The sequence below is a fragment of the Spizellomyces punctatus genome (assembly GCF_000182565.1).
Source record: "Spizellomyces punctatus DAOM BR117 chromosome Unknown supercont1.12, whole genome shotgun sequence".
In the NCBI taxonomy this organism is placed as follows: domain Eukaryota; kingdom Fungi; phylum Chytridiomycota; class Chytridiomycetes; order Spizellomycetales; family Spizellomycetaceae; genus Spizellomyces; species Spizellomyces punctatus.
In genome coordinates this window covers 601,711-620,906 of record NW_015971548.1, presented here as the reverse complement: position 1 = coordinate 620,906, position 19,196 = coordinate 601,711, and the positions used below count along the sequence as shown (strand labels likewise).

The 19,196-nt window shown below is 48.3% G+C and overlaps 9 protein-coding genes across 9 annotated transcripts; 4 read left to right on the top strand and 5 right to left on the bottom strand.

Annotated features, from left to right (window-relative positions):
- Nucleotides 1-1,684: 1,684 nt before the first annotated feature.
- Nucleotides 1,685-4,810, top strand: SPPG_06615 (uncharacterized protein). The gene is made up of 7 exons (XM_016754815.1): nucleotides 1,685-1,833; nucleotides 1,894-2,088; nucleotides 2,156-2,595; nucleotides 2,660-3,818; nucleotides 3,884-4,027; nucleotides 4,101-4,331; nucleotides 4,404-4,810. Exons 1-7 carry the CDS (start codon nucleotides 1,744-1,746, stop codon nucleotides 4,602-4,604), a joined length of 2,460 nt encoding a protein of 819 aa, XP_016606255.1. The 5' UTR covers nucleotides 1,685-1,743; the 3' UTR covers nucleotides 4,605-4,810.
- A 449-nt stretch (nucleotides 4,811-5,259) lies between these two features.
- On the bottom strand, nucleotides 5,260-6,248 carry SPPG_06614 (uncharacterized protein). The gene is made up of 3 exons (XM_016754814.1): nucleotides 5,953-6,248; nucleotides 5,583-5,850; nucleotides 5,260-5,513 (listed from the first exon to the last, which is right to left on the bottom strand). The coding sequence occupies exons 1-3, from the start codon at nucleotides 6,080-6,082 to the stop codon at nucleotides 5,486-5,488; spliced, it is 426 nt and encodes a 141-aa protein (XP_016606254.1). The 5' UTR covers nucleotides 6,083-6,248; the 3' UTR covers nucleotides 5,260-5,485.
- Nucleotides 6,249-7,106: 858 nt separating this feature from the next.
- Nucleotides 7,107-10,837, top strand: SPPG_06612 (uncharacterized protein). Its single transcript, XM_016754812.1, has 3 exons — nucleotides 7,107-9,744; nucleotides 9,812-10,646; nucleotides 10,720-10,837. Exons 1-2 carry the CDS (start codon nucleotides 9,030-9,032, stop codon nucleotides 10,015-10,017), a joined length of 921 nt encoding a protein of 306 aa, XP_016606252.1. The 5' UTR covers nucleotides 7,107-9,029; the 3' UTR covers nucleotides 10,018-10,646; nucleotides 10,720-10,837.
- On the bottom strand, nucleotides 7,177-8,580 carry SPPG_06613 (serine/threonine protein kinase). Its single transcript, XM_016754813.1, has 2 exons — nucleotides 8,454-8,580; nucleotides 7,177-8,357 (listed from the first exon to the last, which is right to left on the bottom strand). The coding sequence occupies exon 2, from the start codon at nucleotides 7,881-7,883 to the stop codon at nucleotides 7,242-7,244; it is 642 nt and encodes a 213-aa protein (XP_016606253.1). The 5' UTR covers nucleotides 7,884-8,357; nucleotides 8,454-8,580; the 3' UTR covers nucleotides 7,177-7,241.
- SPPG_06611 (uncharacterized protein) lies at nucleotides 9,993-12,363 on the bottom strand. Its single transcript, XM_016754811.1, has 6 exons — nucleotides 11,555-12,363; nucleotides 11,412-11,497; nucleotides 11,303-11,340; nucleotides 10,787-11,223; nucleotides 10,302-10,721; nucleotides 9,993-10,230 (listed from the first exon to the last, which is right to left on the bottom strand). Exons 1-6 carry the CDS (start codon nucleotides 12,356-12,358, stop codon nucleotides 10,075-10,077), a joined length of 1,941 nt encoding a protein of 646 aa, XP_016606251.1. The 5' UTR covers nucleotides 12,359-12,363; the 3' UTR covers nucleotides 9,993-10,074.
- Nucleotides 12,364-12,662: 299 nt separating this feature from the next.
- Nucleotides 12,663-16,104, bottom strand: SPPG_06610 (uncharacterized protein). Its single transcript, XM_016754810.1, has 13 exons — nucleotides 15,573-16,104; nucleotides 15,256-15,499; nucleotides 15,029-15,134; nucleotides 14,765-14,961; nucleotides 14,505-14,700; nucleotides 14,317-14,437; nucleotides 13,973-14,247; nucleotides 13,792-13,910; nucleotides 13,658-13,727; nucleotides 13,466-13,593; nucleotides 13,249-13,398; nucleotides 13,015-13,189; nucleotides 12,663-12,958 (listed from the first exon to the last, which is right to left on the bottom strand). The coding sequence occupies exons 1-13, from the start codon at nucleotides 16,086-16,088 to the stop codon at nucleotides 12,700-12,702; spliced, it is 2,556 nt and encodes an 851-aa protein (XP_016606250.1). The 5' UTR covers nucleotides 16,089-16,104; the 3' UTR covers nucleotides 12,663-12,699.
- A 108-nt stretch (nucleotides 16,105-16,212) lies between these two features.
- SPPG_06609 (uncharacterized protein) lies at nucleotides 16,213-17,214 on the top strand. Its single transcript, XM_016754809.1, has 4 exons — nucleotides 16,213-16,303; nucleotides 16,372-16,445; nucleotides 16,513-16,767; nucleotides 16,836-17,214. The coding sequence occupies exons 1-4, from the start codon at nucleotides 16,228-16,230 to the stop codon at nucleotides 17,079-17,081; spliced, it is 651 nt and encodes a 216-aa protein (XP_016606249.1). The 5' UTR covers nucleotides 16,213-16,227; the 3' UTR covers nucleotides 17,082-17,214.
- Nucleotides 17,215-17,219: 5 nt separating this feature from the next.
- On the top strand, nucleotides 17,220-17,887 carry SPPG_09393 (uncharacterized protein). Its single transcript, XM_016757556.1, has 2 exons — nucleotides 17,220-17,399; nucleotides 17,509-17,887. Exons 1-2 carry the CDS (start codon nucleotides 17,238-17,240, stop codon nucleotides 17,542-17,544), a joined length of 198 nt encoding a protein of 65 aa, XP_016606248.1. The 5' UTR covers nucleotides 17,220-17,237; the 3' UTR covers nucleotides 17,545-17,887.
- On the bottom strand, nucleotides 17,694-19,123 carry SPPG_06608 (ubiquitin-conjugating enzyme E2-16 kDa). The gene is made up of 7 exons (XM_016754808.1): nucleotides 18,952-19,123; nucleotides 18,622-18,690; nucleotides 18,527-18,553; nucleotides 18,388-18,465; nucleotides 18,217-18,322; nucleotides 18,028-18,155; nucleotides 17,694-17,954 (listed from the first exon to the last, which is right to left on the bottom strand). The coding sequence occupies exons 1-7, from the start codon at nucleotides 18,973-18,975 to the stop codon at nucleotides 17,943-17,945; spliced, it is 444 nt and encodes a 147-aa protein (XP_016606247.1). The 5' UTR covers nucleotides 18,976-19,123; the 3' UTR covers nucleotides 17,694-17,942.
- Nucleotides 19,124-19,196: the final 73 nt, after the last annotated feature.

Genomic DNA, 19,196 nt, shown 5'->3' with positions numbered 1-19,196 from the left:
GCGTTCAGAACATCCGTGCAGTGGCCTGTTTTCACCTTTGATGCTAGTTCCTTGTTTATTTTTACGTCCTCTCAATGGAAACTGAGAGCTGGAAGCTCTGGTTTTCCCTACCGAAATACGGTTCTTCCAGCGTTTTTTGTCCAAGTTTGCCAGAAAGCGCCTCGAGCCAGACCGCGCCCAGACGCCAAAGTGACGAAAGCAACAGGCAGACTGTGAACGCGCGGGCCAAGGGATAGTGGATGAACACGCAGGCTGGGCACGGGCCGAATGACGACGATGATATTGTGAACTGTGCGGGCCAGTGGAGAATGAGCGAGTGGTTGGAGTGGGTAAACTGACGTCTTTGCGTAGGGATAGCTGTTGGAATGGTTGTGCTGGCCCGAGAAGGAAAAAAAGCCATTTGTTTAGATAGGACCTTCAACACAAACTGTCGAATATGGAGCTGCCATGTTATGGAAAGGTAGTCAAGGATGAAAACAACTGCTGGCAAAGCAGCAAATCGTCGTCGTCGTCGTTGGGACAGCGTGGGAAAAAACAAGGGGGGCCACTGCGCTAGTGTGGCTGGTGACGTGTGCGTGGGAAAGAAATTCCATAACGTGGGAAAATCTCGTCCTTGTCATAACACGTCGCGCATTTCGCTTTACGTTGCTTTTTTCATGATGGCCAATGCAGCCTTTTACTCATATTCTGGATATTATTTTTGCATGTTTATTTCAAAGACTCAACTTGCAATCGGTCTGTCCAGTTCATTGCTGCTTTGAGCGCACCGGGCCAGGCTTGCGCTCAACGTCAGCTGATTTCCTACTACCGTCCTCCTGCCAGATGACCACACTTTGTTGTCATTTCTAAGCAAGCATTTACTATAGAAATTCTCTCATTCCAGCTCGGGCTCAAGGATATGGTTCGTTAACCGGTTACATATCGCCATGTCGGGCCTCAAGAAAAACTCTCTCAGGCCGATTCGGGCTAGTTTAGCATTGTCTGTGTCGAAAGCAATCCCTTCCACTCGGGCTAGTTTTGCAGTAATCTAGTTCGAAATATCATGCAGAGTATAAACAAACGGTCAACCCTTGATCCTGAAATGAGGGTCATCATTGGATTTCTGGTACGGTATCCGTATTCCCGTCACGCTTGTTTCTATTTATAATCCAATTTCGTACCGCGGACTGCCCTCTTCTGATCCGTATGATCCCTGGGGTGATCCTTACGTCGGTATGAAATGGTTCAACTGGCTCAGGCCCGGCGACGCTCAGGGTTTGCATCTGGTGAGCAGTGGCTGTTTGGTTTTCCTGGCCCGGCGAGTGTCGACCTGGGGCCCGAAAGCTCTGCATTCAAACCACTGTTTTCAATGGGAGAGTGTGGTTAGGACAAAAACTTTGGGCCAAGTTGTCCCAAGCGGACTTGGTCATTTCACTCCTAAAGACAAAGATATGCCATAGTAAAAGGGTGCGCTTTATGCTAGGTCTATTAAAAAGAAATGTGGAACGGAAGCTCCGCTATAATTTGCAAAAAACGGCATCTTTCCCAGAGCAGTATATCGGGAGATGTATTAGGGGCGATTTGGGGGTCGGAGTTAATGATCACCTAATCTGGTTCCAATGATGGTTATATGGTTATACAACTGTACTGTACAGCACATCGGACGCGCACCCGCTGGCTCATTCCCCCCGTCCTGGCTTTTGTGCTTAAAAGTCGGGCCCTCCCCCGTTCCCCCCCGGCATCTATTTCGCCTGTATACCCAAGATGCTTACATCAATTACTACTACCACTACTTCTACTACGACTACTAGTACTACTGCCTCTTCCTCTACCTTGAACGTCGAACCCATTGCGGTACGTTGTCCAGCTGTTGTCGCGGTGTGATAAGGTTCTAATTTACTGGCATCTTTCTAGCTCCCCAGCGATGCCGCCCTTGACCATGAGCTCCGCGTTATCCACGACACCTTTCAAGGCAAAGAGACGGAAGACAACTGGACCGCCCGTGAAACTGCCCTGATGAAGATCAGCGCGATTGCTAAAGGATCTGGAGCTCTCCCCAGCTTTTTGACTATCGCCAAGCAGTACCTCAAAGGACCATTTGAGTCTGCGGTAAGCATCTCCTTATTTGCTTCAATATGATCAAGGTCTAGCAGCTGATCTTTCTTTGTTTTCTCAGCTTGCAACCGAAAGGACAAAATTAATTCGAACGGCGATGCGTGTAGTTGGCGACCTCGCAGAGACGCTCCACGAAAGATTCGAAGGACTGACCGATCTTACTCTCAAGCCAGTTCTGAAGTTGGCTAGCAGGGCCAACCGGGTAGTCGTCCAAACCGCTCGTGACACGGTGATTACCAGCATCAAAGCCGCGGGGTTGACCAACTTCATTCCGACGCTCTCCGAAGCACAAGGATCACCCAGCAAGACTTTGCGAGAAACGGCAATGCAGTGCATCGTTGTTTCACTGAATCATAACCCAGCAATAAGGTTACAAACCCAAGTTGACGCCATCGAGACCGCTATCGGCGCAGGAATCCTGGACCCTGTCCCAACGGTCAGAGACTGGGCGAGACAAGCATTCGAAGCCTACAAGCGGGTATATCCCTCCAGAGTGGAATTGTGAGTTTGGTCATCGGATTCACTGAGCGCACACATGAACCTGTACTAACCCTTTGACTACCAGATTTGTTGATGCATTACCAGAGACGGCAAAGAAGTACCTCAAGATAAGCACACCAAAACCGCGTTCCCGACCCCCGCGACACTCCATAGCGACCCTGAGGGAGCGTATGAAGCCCGAGCTAGTACCCAACGTTGCCCGAGCGGCGGAACACGATGTCGTTAGCAATGCGTCCTCTGGTGGCGCTCAACGCGTGCTCGATAAAGCAGCCAGGGTGCTAGTGCCCGACCAAGCGCGGCTTGGAAAGCCTTCCCGAAGCTTGAAAGAAGCAGGTGGAGGTGCCCAGCGAGTTCCAAAGACGGTGCTTGCGGCGCGCAAGCCGAACGATCTAGGTCGACCAGCCATTCAAAAAACAATACCCGTGACATCCACGCAGCATTCTCAGCCGAAACCTGCACAACGGTCAGCATTAGTTAAGAAATCCGCGATTCCAAAGCTCACGCCAACGCCAGAAAAGACAAAAGTAGCACCTTCGCCCAGCAAGTCTGACGCGAAATCATCTGCCATCCCAAAGACACGGATCGCGACAAGGACAGTACAGCAGTCAAGTCCCATCAAGATATCTCCAGCCGTTAAAGAACCTATCACGCCACCAAAATCAGTGGTACCTGCGTCGTCCAAGGCATCCTCGCCAGCAATGCCGCCAAAGACGCATCAAAGTCCCACCAAGCAATCTCCAACACCTAAAGATCCCGCCACGCCGCAGAAGTCAACAACACCGGCGTCGCTCAAGACATCCTCGCCATCCAAACTGCCAAACACGCAGCAGAGTCCCACCAAGAAATCCCCAGCCGCCAAAGGTCTCGCCACAACGGAGAAGGCAAGAGCACCGGCATCGCTCAAGCCAATCTCGCCATCCGAGCCGCCGAAGACGCAGCAAAGTCCCACCCAGAAATCTCCAACCGCTAAAGGTCCCGCCACCCCGCAGAAGTCAACGGCACCGGCCTCGTCAAAAGCATCGTCGCCATCTGTGTCGCCAAGTACCTCTACAAAACCTCGATGGAATGAGACAGGAGAGATCTACAGCATCCGTGAAGCGACAACCGCTATTTACACCGGCCAACGCCTCGCTTCAGTTCTGAAAAAGATAGGCCAGACAGAAAACAAGGAGTGGTTTAACCATGGCGTAGGGACTGCGACGCGCGTCCTCAATGATCTTGAAGTATGTATGCGAGTGAATGTTCTCACCTGTATGCGGAAGCTGACTTGCTCTCTTTTCATCTCTAGTCTCCTGGATCTCAAGTTCTCCGATCGATTCAAGTGATTGATGCAGCGATGAGACGGTCATTTCCCGAAGCAATACAAGCTGTTGGGCAGGAATCAGATGTGCCTCCCGAAGGATTCCTTGTCGACAAGTTCGTTTTCCACGACGTGAGTCTTTGCCATTGATCAGTCTTTTCGCCTTGATTGATGGCCCTAACTCTTCTTCTTCACTGCGTTACAGTACTGCCGCTACGACAATTTGCGAACGGCCATCCACTGGGCGAGGGATAAGGCGGCCGAGGTGCTCCTCGAACACATAGCGCCCAGCACCTTGCTCACGAAGGTGCTGGAGATGTTCGAGGTGGGGTACTACGACCGGCTTGGCCTCGAGGTCCTCCGGGATGCCATCGACCTCGGGGCCAAGCCGGTCGATGAGGAGGAAAAACACAGGATGCTGGAGCACCTGGGGCGCGTAAGTATCTATGTTGTGAACTGTTCACATCATCGATCATCTTGCTCATCTTGCTCATCTCTTTTTCTACAGATCCTGATCTATGCGCCCACCTCGGTTCGCCGAGGTGAAGCATACGAGATCATAAAGATCTTGTTGGAGGGGGCGAGGGCGGAGCTGCCGGGGGGATGGTGGCAGCAACTGGCGGAGAAGGAGCGGACTGGTCCCGAGTCCCGAGTCCTCCTGGTGGAGGAGCTCATCACAAGGGCTTCTCTAGAAGTCCCTTGCTTCTAGAGGGACTCGGGGCCGGTCCCTCCTTCTCCGTCACCCGCCCCCTCCAACAAGATCTTTATGATCTCTAAAAAAAATAAAAAACCAAAAAAAATCAAAAAATCAAAAAGAAAAAAAAATATAGATGGGATAGATGGGCGTTTTATTTTTGTATGATATTTTTTTTTTCTTTTATTTTTTTGTTAATTATATTCCTGAAGTATCAAAGCTTGGTTTCCGTTCAGCTCTTCATTCTTTGCGCCGGGCTTTTCATGATGCCTGATGAACATTTTGCACGGTATTTCGTATCTAATGGTTGCCAATAAGGACAAGTGGGGAATGCAAAAGCCCCGTTAGATGCGATATGATGCCTAAGTTGGTTGTATGTGGGGATACGACCAAGATGTTCACTAGATGGTTACTGGAGCGGTCAATCTAATGGTCGAGCCCTTGGCTCAACATGACATCGGCAAACTGTCTTCATCCGGACTGCAAGCGACTGTGTCCTCCTCCTCTCTAATCTTTGCTTTTTTTTGAATTACTCAGGGACTTCCCTAAACCTCTTGCGCACTACCATTTGTCGAGGAATTCGGGTGCGTCATGAGAATGCAGCCCGCAGAGCCTGGGATCGACGGTAACTTTCATTCATGGCATTCCCCATTTCTTTCCTCACATGACAGACATTGAGACGGACGGCCATTCTTATTCATGGCATTTCCCATTTGTTTCCCACACGACATACATTAGGACCAAGACCTCTCGAAAGCACTCGTCAGATTGATCGATGAGGTACAAGATTATGATTAGGAGGAACGGAACAAAGAGGGCTTATTTTTTATTCTTAAGGGTTTGGGTGTCCCGCAAGACTACATCTAAGATTATTTGCCGATCTACCGCGGCTGCGTTTAGTGTCCCTCGGCGTGATGCTCCGTACTATCAAAGGAGGGAAGAAGCATTAAATACTCCCGCTCATCGATTCGACAAAAAGGAAAATGAACTGACCCTTCGATTTGGTATCCAATAACGCTTCCCTTTCCAATCATCTCACCAACAAGGAAGAACCCAGAGATCTTGATACCCTCAGCGGCGAGCTGACCCGTTTGACGGAGCGTGACCTTCTTCCAGGCGCCATTCTTGAAGGCGCTGTAAAAGTTAGTAAGACCGCTCATTCCATTCTCAACGTTTGGGATAGCAAGCTTTTGGTGGACGGCGACCGAGCGCAAGAATTCGAGACCGACGCGAGAGTAGTAGATGATGGGTTCCGCAAAGCCTGCTCACAGGTAGAGTCATTGAGGTGCACGAAGCGTACGAGTTGCTAATCTTGCTGGCACCTCGCGATGTCAAAGCCAGACTGCATACTGCAAATACCCACCTGTAAGCTTGCCAGCAACTCCCTCAACATTCTTTCGGACGGCCGCGGGGTCCACACTTGGTGTGGAGACTCCACGACGGGAGATGGTTTGGCGAGCGGCGAGGTTGAAGAAACGGAATTGGCGGGACATGATGTCGCTAGAAATTCGTGATTGAGCTCGTCCTGTAGCGAAAACTCCCGATATCCAATAATTGCATCGTTTTGTTCCGTTTTGCGGTCGTCGTCATGGCTATCATGTGATGCAGTGGCCCAGTACGCTGATGAGGTCAGCGCAGAAACATGGCTGACCTAACCACTAACGATGATAGAAAGTGTTATGAAAGTAATCATTGCAGGATGGAATTGATGATCATGCAATATTGACCATTCAATATACTTCTTTATTCCTCCGTTGCCCCTTTCCGGACGCAACAGAGGCGCTTCATTGATATGGTCACTTTTAACATAGTCAGAACAATAACTTTTTCCTTAATGGTAATCTTTTGAATAAAACGGACGGTTCTGTTTTTGCTTTGGGGGAAATCTGTCAATTGTATACAAAACTACACCGATGCTCGCTACGTACATAGACTAGATGTTAGGGCTGCAAACTTTCGACCATACACACACTATCTTTTTATCCAAGATAGAGACCTGTCCAATTATAAATATTCATATAACAATAGAATGAAAAGTTTATAGGAGATTCAGTTTCTCACCCGGGAATCCTTTGCTGACTCGTTGACTCGTGGTTCACAGCAGATTCGTGATCGTGCTTTAATGCCCCTTAGATCCAGGAATTTGGGCTTCATTTGGCTAGCCTGCCGGACCCTTTGCATTTCTTGCACTCGTTTTGACAACCGTTTATACAGCAGAAGAGAGGGCTAACCAATATGCCAAATGGAATCATCGTTACCGTAAAGACGCCGACGAAACATAATCCAGGAGCGCAAACAACCGCTCGAACAGTCTTCAACCGTGTGACAGGGGAGACAGAAAGGAAGGCACAGCACGTTGCCGGCGCCAGCACAGAAATTGCATCTCTTAGTTGCTGCTGATGCCGTCGAAGGAGGCGCAATCCGAGAAGGTTGCTCGGCTATCACCGCCTTTGTGACTGCTTCCTTTTGAGTCGCCGTCAATGGTGCTGCTATGGCAACAGGCTATGATTGATAACCGGAATCAACGTTCAACGGAGCTTCACGCAATTGCTTCATTGTCGTCTTCCCCGCCCATGGCTGCAGCGCACTCACAATTTCCGCCATACTAGGTCTTGCCGCCGGATCCTGCTGCCATGCCCTTTCCATGAGAACCTATATGGCAACCTCACATCCTTTGGGACGTTCCGGACGGATCCCGTCCAGCACAATGGCTCTGACCGTATCGTTGTCCAAAACGTGTTCAAAAGGTACTTTGCCATCTGCGATGACTTCCCACATCGTCACTCCAAAGGAATAAACGTCGCTCGACTTTGAAGAAGCATGTCCTCTGAGCCGTTCTGGTGCGGCCCAGCGTGCCGTTCCCGGACCTTTTTGATAAGCCTTGCATCCCTTGGAAGATGAGAGAGCCCGTATGCCTGCAAATCCAAAATCCGCGAGCTGAACGTGACCCGATCCGTCGATGAGGGCATTGGCAGCCTTGATATCATCGTGCACGATATTCTTCTTGTGCATGAAGGCGAGTGCCTGGGCGACTTCGTAAAGGAGCCGCAGTTTGGTCTCTGGATGGGTGCGAACGTATTGCCGGAGGGTCCCGTTCGGCATGTAGGGACATACCATGAAAGGGGGTTGAGCGGTGACGCTGGCTCCGATCAATGGCAGAATGTGTGGGTGTCGCAAAGAATACCAGATTTTCACCTCATGTTCAAAGTTTCGCCGGTCCATATCGTCTTCCAGCTCGTCTTTCAACTGCTTTACCGCTATTTTTGTGTTCCCGTCCATGAGACCATGGTACATCCGCCCGAAACCGCCCTCGCTGATCAAGTCTCCCGTCTCAATTTCGTAATGCGTCAGCGTCCATTTGTGCACCTTGATTTCGTTGCGATCCGTGAGTTAAGACACGCTCAAGAGCGCTTCGTAAGCTGCATTCGCAAATTTTCCTGACACATCCACCGTGTTCTTCTTCTTCGCCAAGGCTTGCAGAGCTTCCCGCATTTCTTTGCGATGAACCTTGATCGCGTTTAAAATCAGATTCTGATTGGCAGTCAGAAGGCTCTCCAATAGAAATGGAAGGTTGCTTGATCTCCTTGTCGAGCCTCCCGATCCACTCTTTCGTCAACAGCGAGCGCCAACTGCAGATCACCGGCTAGCTGCGTCAATTCCACGCCAAATACTGTGAGTTGAACCGATATATCCTCATGCCGGATGACTTGCTCTAGGAGCGTGCGCTTGCCAAGCTTCTCAACGTGCTGCTGGATTTCTTTGAGCAGTCTATGAGACATGGGGTGTGCAACATTAAATATAATTAAATATCTCACATATCCACGGATTCGAAACGAAACCTGCACAGCGCCTTCTCATACATACCTCTGTACTGCTGTCAGTTGCGGATTCGAGATTGCGGGGAGCAACTTCAACTGAACTGTTGAACGCGATCATTCAGCCGCGCACACTGCAGTTTGTTACATGAAACAGTTTGCACAGCGGTTGCGACAGCACGAATTTATAGTGTACACGTCTCCAAGCGAGGGATACATGTTGACCTTTCTCTTGCGCAGTGGCAACCCGTAAGGGAGACAAGATCGAAACTTCCATGTTTTTGTTTCCCTGGAATGTTAGCTTTTCCTAAGTGCTTCGATAAATCGGACACTATTTTGGGAATGCCCAAGTTGTCAATGCAGTTACCGTACGGTTGGAACTAATTATAGCTCTTTGGCACAATAGGATACTATATTTAGGACATTGCCAAAAGTCAAAACACTGTTGAAGAGTGAGAGCGATTTGAAAGGATCTGTTGAGGATCTGAAAACAATGGCTGCTTACTACCAACAGGGGTGTTATCAATGAGCCGCCCGCTTATTCTCCGTAAGCATTTAAAGTTTGCGCTCAGTTTCTATATGGAACGATCACTCTTTAAGGTGTTCTTCCTTTAACCAGCCAAATATGCTCGTCGTGAGCACAACAACCGTCATACCTAGCATGTTATTATATGCTCTCAGTTTAGCTATCGGCTTGCTGAACGTTTTGCATACCATTAGAAGGGTTCTCAGTCCGGGTCACAGAACGATCGCTTACTTTTCCACCGCGTCCCAATTTATTATGCTCGTCTCCTACGTGATATCAACCGTAAACGCTGTACATTATGCGAGGGGAGAATACTCAAAGTACCAATATGGCGTGTACCTATCCGAATTGTTCCTCGTCGCTGGGTCGTTCATGCTGCTGCGTATTGCTGAAACCTATTTACCAGTGGTTCAGATTCACATGGGATATAATGCGTCGTGGAACAAAGCTGTACGAGGATGGACATTAGCTCTATTTTCCTTTGTCCTTTCGGGGATTATTGCCGCTACTGCTGCCCAACAAATACTGGATCCGACCAAGGAAATACACAAGTGGCTGTTTGCAGCATGGGGACTGTATGCTGCGGTGTCGGCCGCTGCCTTGTCGCTGCTCGTAATCCGGTTGGTCGTGAATGTGAAAGCGGACGTGAGTCTTCGAAACGCGGGACGAACCGGACTCGAGGCTGTCAAGTTTCTTGAGGGTACGCTCAAGAAGGCGATCCTCGCAGCGTCGATAGCGGTTCCTGGTGCCATTGTACTGGGTATAATATCTGCTTTTCCCTACAGTATTCTCTTGGATGGCCTTTGTACTTTTTGTAAGTATAATGCCAATGCTCATCTTCACTCGACGCAATTGAACGAACTCGTTTTGTGCCCCTACAGATATATCCCTGTATTGCGCCTGGCTGTTTCACATGATGTATACCATCAGAACAGTTATCACGTTCACACCATCACAGGGGGAGTATGCAGCTCCGACAAGGCTGGTAAATGGGGTGGAGGCTGTTGAGGAGAGCCGACGGTCGGAGAATGCAATAGCTACAACAACAGTAATAACAACAAAGCGCAGATCCATACGTGATATATAGCGGATATAGGTATATGTACAATTGACACGCTACAGAAACAAAGTTCTTGTAAACGGATTAGTTATCAAACTTCAAGTTGTGATATAAATCTTGTAGCTGTCGCCTCTCCCTCTCGGTAAACCGGTAGTCACAGCCAATACGACTGAACTTCTGAAGATTCTTGGTATTGGCATTGCGTTGCAGCCACATCTTGAGACTACGTTTGGAGATTTGCTGCACAAGAAGATTTCCAGGATCAGCAGCTGGGCAGGGAACACAGACTACATTGCGTACAGTTCACCTACTGGACACGAAAAAATCCATAATGTCTCAAGCTCAGGACAAGACTCTTCCAGTACTTTGAGCACTCTGGAAGTAACGTACGATCCTTCGAACAAAAACATATTTCGGAGTTTTTTGCCACTTTTACGAATCAAGGGAACCAAGCTGCGTTCTGTCACGGAATCGCCGCAGCTGACTGTGAACTCTTCAAGACCTCGCCCATGCGCTGCTAGCTCATAGATGCCAGTATCTGAAATGCAGTACTGGCCGAGAAGCTGGACGATAACGAGATGGGGAAGAGAGGAAATGGCGCTCAATGATTCATCGGTGATCCGACTAATTAGTAAGTCGTCCGCGCCTAAATGGAGGTGCGTGAGAAGGGGGCAAGATCTTGCAAACATTTTGATGTCATCGTCCGTATAGAATAACGTGTCAGTTAAGTCCTGTAGGTGGGATAAAAAAGATTAGAAAACTATGCAAGTACCCGAATTTGGTTTTAATTATTCACCAATTGTCTTAATGCTGGGCAACTTTCGGCAATGAGCTGAAACCCGTGCGATGTCAGACCCTTTGTCTTTCTCAAACAAAGATTGACCAGAGTACGCCCATGCTTATTTGCAATAGCCTTCAGCAGTTGATCACTGATAATCAGAGCTCCAGCATCGAACGAACGCAGGGCATCCATGGACTCAATTATCTTCAACAAGGTGTCTTCCTTGACCCTCCTACACCCAGCAAGACCAAGGCTATTCATCCTGCTACATCTATTGATGAGAAGGCCCAGAGTGTCGTCCATTATTTCTGAATCGTCTAAAATCGGCTGTTCGACGTCCAATCGTTCAAGTTGAGGTACCAAATAGGTCAAGAGTCTCCGCAGGGTGTCATCGGTTAAATGGCATAGCGGAAGGTGCACGTATTTCAGCTTACGACAGGACGAGAGGAGACCTTCATTACCACATTGTAGTGTAAATGGACGCGACAATCAGCATTGGACAGATGAGGACAATCGCAGGTCATCACATACATTGGACAGCTTTTGGCCCCAAGGGAAAGTCAAACATCCTACGAGACGGTGCGTGCCAAGCAGTTAGCAACCTGTCTAGAGGCAGAAAACACCCTCCTTAGAAACACACTTTATACTTTGCAGCTCAATACAACTTGAAAATAAGGAGGATAACGTCAAATCAAAGTAAAAGCCCGAGTGAACCGGATTTGTACACTAAGTATGGAAATGGATGAGGAACTCGACATAAACCTTAATGTGAGTAAAACTGACCGGTTGACCAAGAACAGTTAAATTATCAAAATCCAGGGCGTGTACAAATCGGTGATAGGGCCACCTAGTCAACCTTTTTCTACCTAGTGGCCCGCAAGACTCCATCCCCACCATCTCTTCCGCATGACTCTCGGCAGAGTTCTTGCGGGCAGGCGATACAATATCAGCTGTTTGCCCGTTATTTGAAAGCCAAGCGGAAGCTCGAAACGGAGCCAACTGCTCCAAGAGCTCATCAGAAAAGACCCTCTCTACTCCGTGCGTTTGTATAACATCGAGAAGCTCTCTGACTTTCTTTGGGAGCGTAAGAGACGGGGGCCAGTGCATGTAGTTAGAAGGGGTTTCAGAGAGTATGGCCGCTAGGATGATCGCCGCTCTGTCGGCTTCCGTATCTATCGATTCAATTCCAAGGACACATGCGTCTTTTATCTGCCTCTTGACCCTTTTCGCCAATCGCAGACTACTTCTTCTACATGTAGTCGCTTGAGTGCTGGTAGCTTGTGGTCCTCTCGCATCGGCGGTAGTCAAAGGCTTCTGTGGTGTACCAGAGGATCTCATCGACTTCTCCAAAATGGAGCTGATTAGTGAGACTTCGTCCCAGCTCTTTGGCGCGATAGCCTTCCATAACTGTCGAATTGCACCAGTTTCGAACGCGGAGCAACTCAGCGCGCATGCCAGTAGTGATTGCGGCGAGTTAAGATTCTGAAAGACAATGTCCAGGACTTCTGGAGGAAGAGGTAGAGGTCCAGTACGTTCGCTCGATCCGGCTGACAAACGTTTGAGAGTTTTGGCTTTCCGAGCTGACATCGTGATTATGGGATAGGTTCAGTTTCGATCGCGACACAAATATCCACGACAAGGTGATTTGAACCACATTGGATTGGAGCATTCTGATGCTGTTCACTATCCATGTAAGCAAATAAAATACGATTATGGCTTACCTCACGGTTGACGGCACAAAAATAATGCAACTTACGACTAGGTAGAAAGATAAAGCGCTAAGGGACTGATGAAAGCTCCAACATGCTCCAACATTGTCTTTATGCAATATCGGGGCTTTAGCAAAACCAGGTGGAAAAGCGCAATAAACATTTTAATTTCAGAATTGTCCACGAAAATGAAGCTTCAACCTCGTGTTTTTTTCCTAACTATGCAGTCTCTTGCCTACCATGCCTGAATTTTTCAAACCTCGCCACTTCATCAGGTCCAATCCACTTAGGTCGCCACCATCCAGCTTGCTTTCCGGTGCTTCCAACATCCGCCTCCTCGTCCTCTGCGATGTTTACTGAAGCGAATGGGTCTGATGTGTCGCCATTTGTTATTACCGAAGTCAAGGCGCTTTGTATGTCGTTCCAAGATATTGTTGCTGCGGTAGGGGAGACGCGCAAGGCCTGGATACCACTCTCCCTGGTAGAGACGAATTAAAGACTGCAGCTGAAATGATGGTGCACGAATGAACCTACCGAATAAGCACATTTAAATCAGCGCCGGTAAAACCTTCGGTCTTATCCGCTAATTCTTCCAGATTGACATCATCCTCCAGTACTGCCTGAAGTTCTGTCTGTGAAATAGTTTCCAGAATATCAAGACGGTCTTGACGGGTTGGCAGTGGTATATAGAGGTGATGATCGAGTCGACCTTTACCAAACCTACTTAATATTCTTCCTCCACAAAGGTGATACTCCATCTTGACTTACCAGGTCGAAGTAAGGCATCATCAATCAAGTCCGGGCGAGTGGTACACGCAACCACTAATACGCCCTTTCTTTCCTGCACGCCGTCCATTTCGTTTAACAACGTGGACAGGACACGTTCATTAACTCCAGTTCCACCTTCATCGCTCCATTCTGTGCGCAACTAGAGGTTAGGGGCAGTTCAAGGCAAGTTACGGTGCTTGAGAACTGTGGGGAACACCTCTCTTTGTCCCTATCGCCTCCATTTCGTCCATGAACAACAAACAAGGCGCTAGTCTTCTTGCTGACGCAAACAGCCTTCGGATCATCCCCTCGGATTCCCCAAGATATTTTGAGAAAATATTACTCCTAAAAGCGTATGGGAGTTAATCTGACAGCGGTCTAATTAACCAATATCAGATCACATGCTTACCCCTTCACCGATATAAAGTTCATTGGCGAACTAGCAGCAAGCGCATGTACCAGCATTGTCTTGCCACAGCCTAGCATCAGCAATATTGAATTCAAGCACGATGCTCACGACAATTTATGCATCAGGCCACGTACCAGAGGGTCCATACAATAAAACACCCGCCGGAGGTCGAACTCCAAGCTTTTCGTAGACGTGCGCGCGTTCAAAGGGCCAGGTGGCTAGCTGGCGGAGTCTCTGCTTTAACTGTATGTATCTATAATGATGCATAAACAAGTTCAGAATAACTCGAATTGAGGAGGCCAATCGGATACTCACCCTCCCACACTGTCCCACCGGACATTCGGTTTCGTTGTCTCGAATCCCACACGAACTGGTCCGGTAATCTTAAGAGCGTACGCAAAGTCCTGAGCCCAATTTACACCGAATGCAGATCCCTGGTACGGCTCTGTGATTGAAAGAGCTGCAAATGTGTCTGCAAGCTCATGAGCGGGTTGTTCTTGTGTCTTTGGCATTGCAAGGCGTGAAATAGCGTGCTGAACTGCCCGCGACACGAGAAGGTGAAGGTCTTTGGCGACGAAACCTGCCGTGTGCTTTCCAAAACACCTATTTCAATGCCAATGTCCGTATCTGTACAGATTGTTCGAATGTAGCCTACACACCTGACTAATTTTATAAGAATAGCGCTCCACAACTGTATTGCCAAACTGTGTCTCCACTTGCGGGTCATTCAATAATGGAATATTTGCGAGCTGTCCACAAGCTATTGCTTGCCGCTGCTCTCTAGAAGGCGGCTTCAATTGGACGAATCGTGGCTGGGTTCAAGCAATGTAATGTATTCCCGACTCACCTGGTCGGCACTCCAATCTCAATAACCCTATCAAATCCCCCAGCACCAACTTCACCACGCTTCAGGATGCCTGGCAGTTTCTCTGGTTCAGCTGCAGATGCGAGAACACAAACGCCAGAGGACGGTCCAAGTCTTTTGATTTCGCTGGCTATATATGACGCAACTTCGTTACGATCGAGATTTGCCGGTTTGAACTCTGATGTAACATCACAAGGTTGGTCATACCAATTGAATTGTCAGTCATCGTAGCAAATACCTGCCTTCATTCAGTATCTCCATCCCTTCTATTACAACAACAGCTGGGCAAGTCAATCTCGCTTTCTCGATGCACCGGCGGAGAGGAGTCACCAAATTCGCAGCTGGTATTCCGTCCCGTTCAGCAGAGCGATCCGCAACGATTTTCTCTGTGACTCGAAAGTAAAAGCTTGGAACCTGCAATCGATTGGTGACAACATGGCTTGAGATGCACGCTGGTTAAATAATAACCCAGACGCAGTTCATGCGTGTACGTATAGTGAACTCACTCAATTAAGAAGGACTTTCCTGCCCCAGGTGGTCCAGCCAGTAAAATCGCTCGGACAGGAGAAATCTGTAGCCGTTCATGAGCCTCATTGTGATAAAATGCCGTGTCTGGTCAGACGTATGCCAACAAAGTTGCAAGAGAAAGAAGGAAAAAAGAAGAATATAAGACCATTTATTGACGTATATTTATAAAAATAATACAAATAGGCGCCTTTGAAGCCATGCATACCGATAAGCCTTGCCAGCTCATCAGCTTGGTCCTGGTATCCGCTAAATTGAGGTTGCGGTTTGGGCGCATCGAGAGGTCGTATCAATGGGGATAAAAGCTCTACTCGTGTTTTATCTAAAGACACACTATATAGGCTGTGTGTTTGAGACGATTGGCGATCGACATGACCTCCTTGGAGACGCTCGATGCGAAATACCGCCGTTCGCCCCAACAATGGGACCCCAACGATGTTTTGTACTCCTACCTTTTGGCAGATTAGGGCTAGTCATCCTCATTCCAAGTTATGATCAGCTCAGCCCGCACGGCCGGCTACCTACCATCATCCCATCCAATCCTCTTGCAACGGCCGCCAGAAAATCTATGCACTCCAGCGGCGAGTTCATCTGCATATCTGTTCGCATTTTTTCCAGACCAAGACTGGTGGGCACCCACGGTTCACTGCTAATTTTACGCAAAGTAATGGCAGACGCTAATGGTGCAGTCGCAGGGTTTCCACTCACTCCCATGACGGAGATACGTCCCCACAACGAATCCACTTGGACGTTTTCGCTTTCTGGTGACCAATGAGCACCTAGCCACTTTGGGATAATCGCAGGTTGAACAGCATCGTTTACAATGCATTGATTTATGTTATCGAGCATATGTTCCTCTGGGTCGTATGGTATCGCACACAGAATTGCCTCATCTTGACAAATCCCCTGGGCATGTGCCACACGGACCAACATACCGCAGCGAACATTCTGACGTTGCATCCATACCTTCGGAAGTAGGATTTCTTGTGTATTGTACTGCGCTGTAGAAAGGATGCAAGGAAGCGGGTCAACGTCTACCATTGAGATGATCTCACATGTATGCTCGACGGGAAGTTCGTGCGCTGGGAGAGGACCTCATGTGGCACAGTACCTGACTATGGCAACAGAAGCCGCGCTACAAGAGAGCTCACATCCAGCTAGTTGGCGTTCTCGGCCAGCCATGTCAACAATCATCCCTGAACAAGAAACAGAGCCATTGCTCGAACCAGCTCCATCGCCATTCTGCGCTGAAGTTGGTAGGTCGCTTGTTGCATTTAGCGTACACTGCTCAAGGTTAACTCTCGTTCGTTCCACGTTTTCGCAGCAAAGTCGTCCATTGTTCTCCCAAACAATAACGGCTCAGAACTGAAGCACACATTAGATGACTGTGTCAGAAGAGTGAGTATAGAGTATTTGCCAAGTAGAGAGACTTGGCCCATGTAAGCTTACCACGCACCATACCTAGATCCTCGTCCTCGACTACAAGTTTAAGGAGATCCACACGCACACCGACCGCCGTCTCCTTTTGGGCTACGCCGCATGTGCCTTTGCAGCATATGCATCCGCATACTCTTACATTGTCCCTTTCCCCGACTGCAAACCCGTCCTTCTCGTGTGTGTCGTCGCGTATTTCATCCTGAACGGCGCCATGATGCTGTACGCGACATATATTGAGAAAGATATCATCTTTCAAGGTGTCAAAAAGGATTCTTTGGGGCTGGTAAATGTTTATTGCGTATGGTCCTGTCTCGTCTATCTTGTATTTGGGGCTCACTGCGATTGCTGCAGGAACCCGATAAGAAGATCACAGTACGCGCAAACTATAAGCGGTTTACTCCAAACTACACGGTCACTTTTGAATTTGGAGATGAGAAAGATGGAATGGCGAAGGGGGTGAGAGGAAGAGCACCGTCACCAATCAAACTTAAAAAGACTTTTGGCGACTACTATGATGTGGAAGGCAGATTGGCACCAAGCGTACTCGTCAAGGATGTAGCAAGTGTGGTAGACTCTTATGGATTGAAGGTGGAATAGGTATACTTTTTGTATAGGTGGCATCTGGGCCTGCAGATGGAGCGTGGTAAATGCAGTTGAGATGGGTGCGCGTTACGTAATCTCCATCCATGGCAACAAGGACAACCAGCTTCTCCACTCATGCGAAATGTCAGCTTCCAACAAAATCCAACGATAATGACCCAAACAGCCACCCGCGCAGCGAACATAGCTCATAAAGCCGTTGGAGGCTTTCTGATTGGAGCCACCGTCCTGTTGGGGCTCAATGCAACGAGCATGGTTGTGAACATTGTGTACCGAGCAAATAAGGCGTCGAAATCACGAGAACTTGACGACAAGGTGAGGATGAGCGCAAGAGCGTTGCTGTGGAGCTGAAGAGAGAGGATAGTGCCCATATTCTCTTGGAGCTTCAGCAGTATCTAATCATTTCCCTTATTGCTTCTGACAGCCTGTTGAAGAGAAACCCTTGCCGAAGTTGATTTAAGAACCCCTACGGAGGGTTTTCCAAACTATGTCAGTTACCTCACACGACCTGTATGGAATGACGGAGGTCATATGAGGTTAATTTAGGGGAAATCTCAGTTTACTAGCGCTCTGAACAAGCTTGGTTTCAACCTGCTGACTATCTGCGGCTGTAGTGGACCTGTAGGGTAGCCATATTGGTTTTTTATTTCATTATTGTCGGCCTCTATCCAGTAAATCTAGTCCTTGTATCATGAATCCATCTTTCGATGCTGCTCATTAGTGTCCTTTGCATAAAGAACTTTCCCAAATATAGGCGAAGTCGGATGTAGTCATGTTATGCAAATAATGAAGAAAAAGTTGCAAATCTCTTCAACTACTATACATCACGCAACCAACACCCAACCATGGCAATCAGTGCTACATAGCATACTAAACGAAAGCAGTAAGTCAGTTATTGAGGTTCGGTCTGATTTCAATCAAAACAGCCATATGTTCCACACACCTTCCGAGTCCATTCCCGGGCAGTTGCCTCATAGCGTGCTCTGTCAGTCTTATAAACATGGGCAATCTCGGGCACCAAGGGATCATCTGGGTTCGGGTCAGTCAACATCGAACAGATTGATAGCAGCACTAGCAACAAGCGAATTAACCCATGGCAGTAGCAAAAGGAGCGGACGATAGGAAAATATACCTTTGGAGATTGTCAGCGCTGGCGACCATTGATCCCTCAAAATATCCAAACATATGCTGCCATTGCTGTTGATGTTAGGGTGATAAATTCTCGTGGTGAAGTTCACCTAATGAGTAAAATGATAACAATAAGAATTCGATAGACCTTGTACGCGCACCACGTCGTGGGTACCTTCGGTGGCTTGAATGGGTAGTCCGTTGGGAAGTGAATCGAAAGGAAGAATACACCACCTTGAAAAGGACTGTCCGACTTTCCAAGGGAATGTCAGAATCGTAAGGATAATTTTTACATATGCAATAACATAACTTACCGGTCCCATGATGGTCGCTTGCCAGTGCTTCAGTACAACAAACGTTTCTACTTAAATCGACGGTACTGGAAATGAGGGAAAGGCGCAATACTTACGAAAAGGTCCTCCCCTACGGGTCCAGCACTGCAGGATGAGGGGGGGTCCCGTCCGAGGTCTTGCAATTCCTGCGTGCGTTGAAAAATGAGGTCAATAAGATGCATGCGTTGGTCAATCGTGGGAATCGCGTTCATGTTGGAAGAATTGGTGCGCAACATGAACCAATGCCGGAATCAGGAAGCGCAAACTGGGTGGCTTCTTAACCTAATGCCAAGGACTCTGGCAACCAATGTCTCCCATGGGCCGGAATCCAGCAAGATTCTCAGACAAATCACGCACAGGGAACCAGTTGCAAATGATAAAAGCGCAGCTACGAAGCGTTTATGTACCTTGTTAATGCGTTTAAGGGCCATTGGTAAAAGGTAGGGAGGATTGTGCTTAAAAGTGTTTAAAAAAAAAGGAAGACGGCGATGCCTTGATTGTCTGTAGTTTTTTTCTGTTGCGCGATGAAGGTGGTGGAAGCAAAAAGCAGAGTGAGGGCAGTTCCCAACAATAATTGCCAGCTGCCCTCCTATAGGGCAAAGACATGCGGTTTATTGCGTGGCGCAGTCGGTCATATGGGGTGATAACTGCT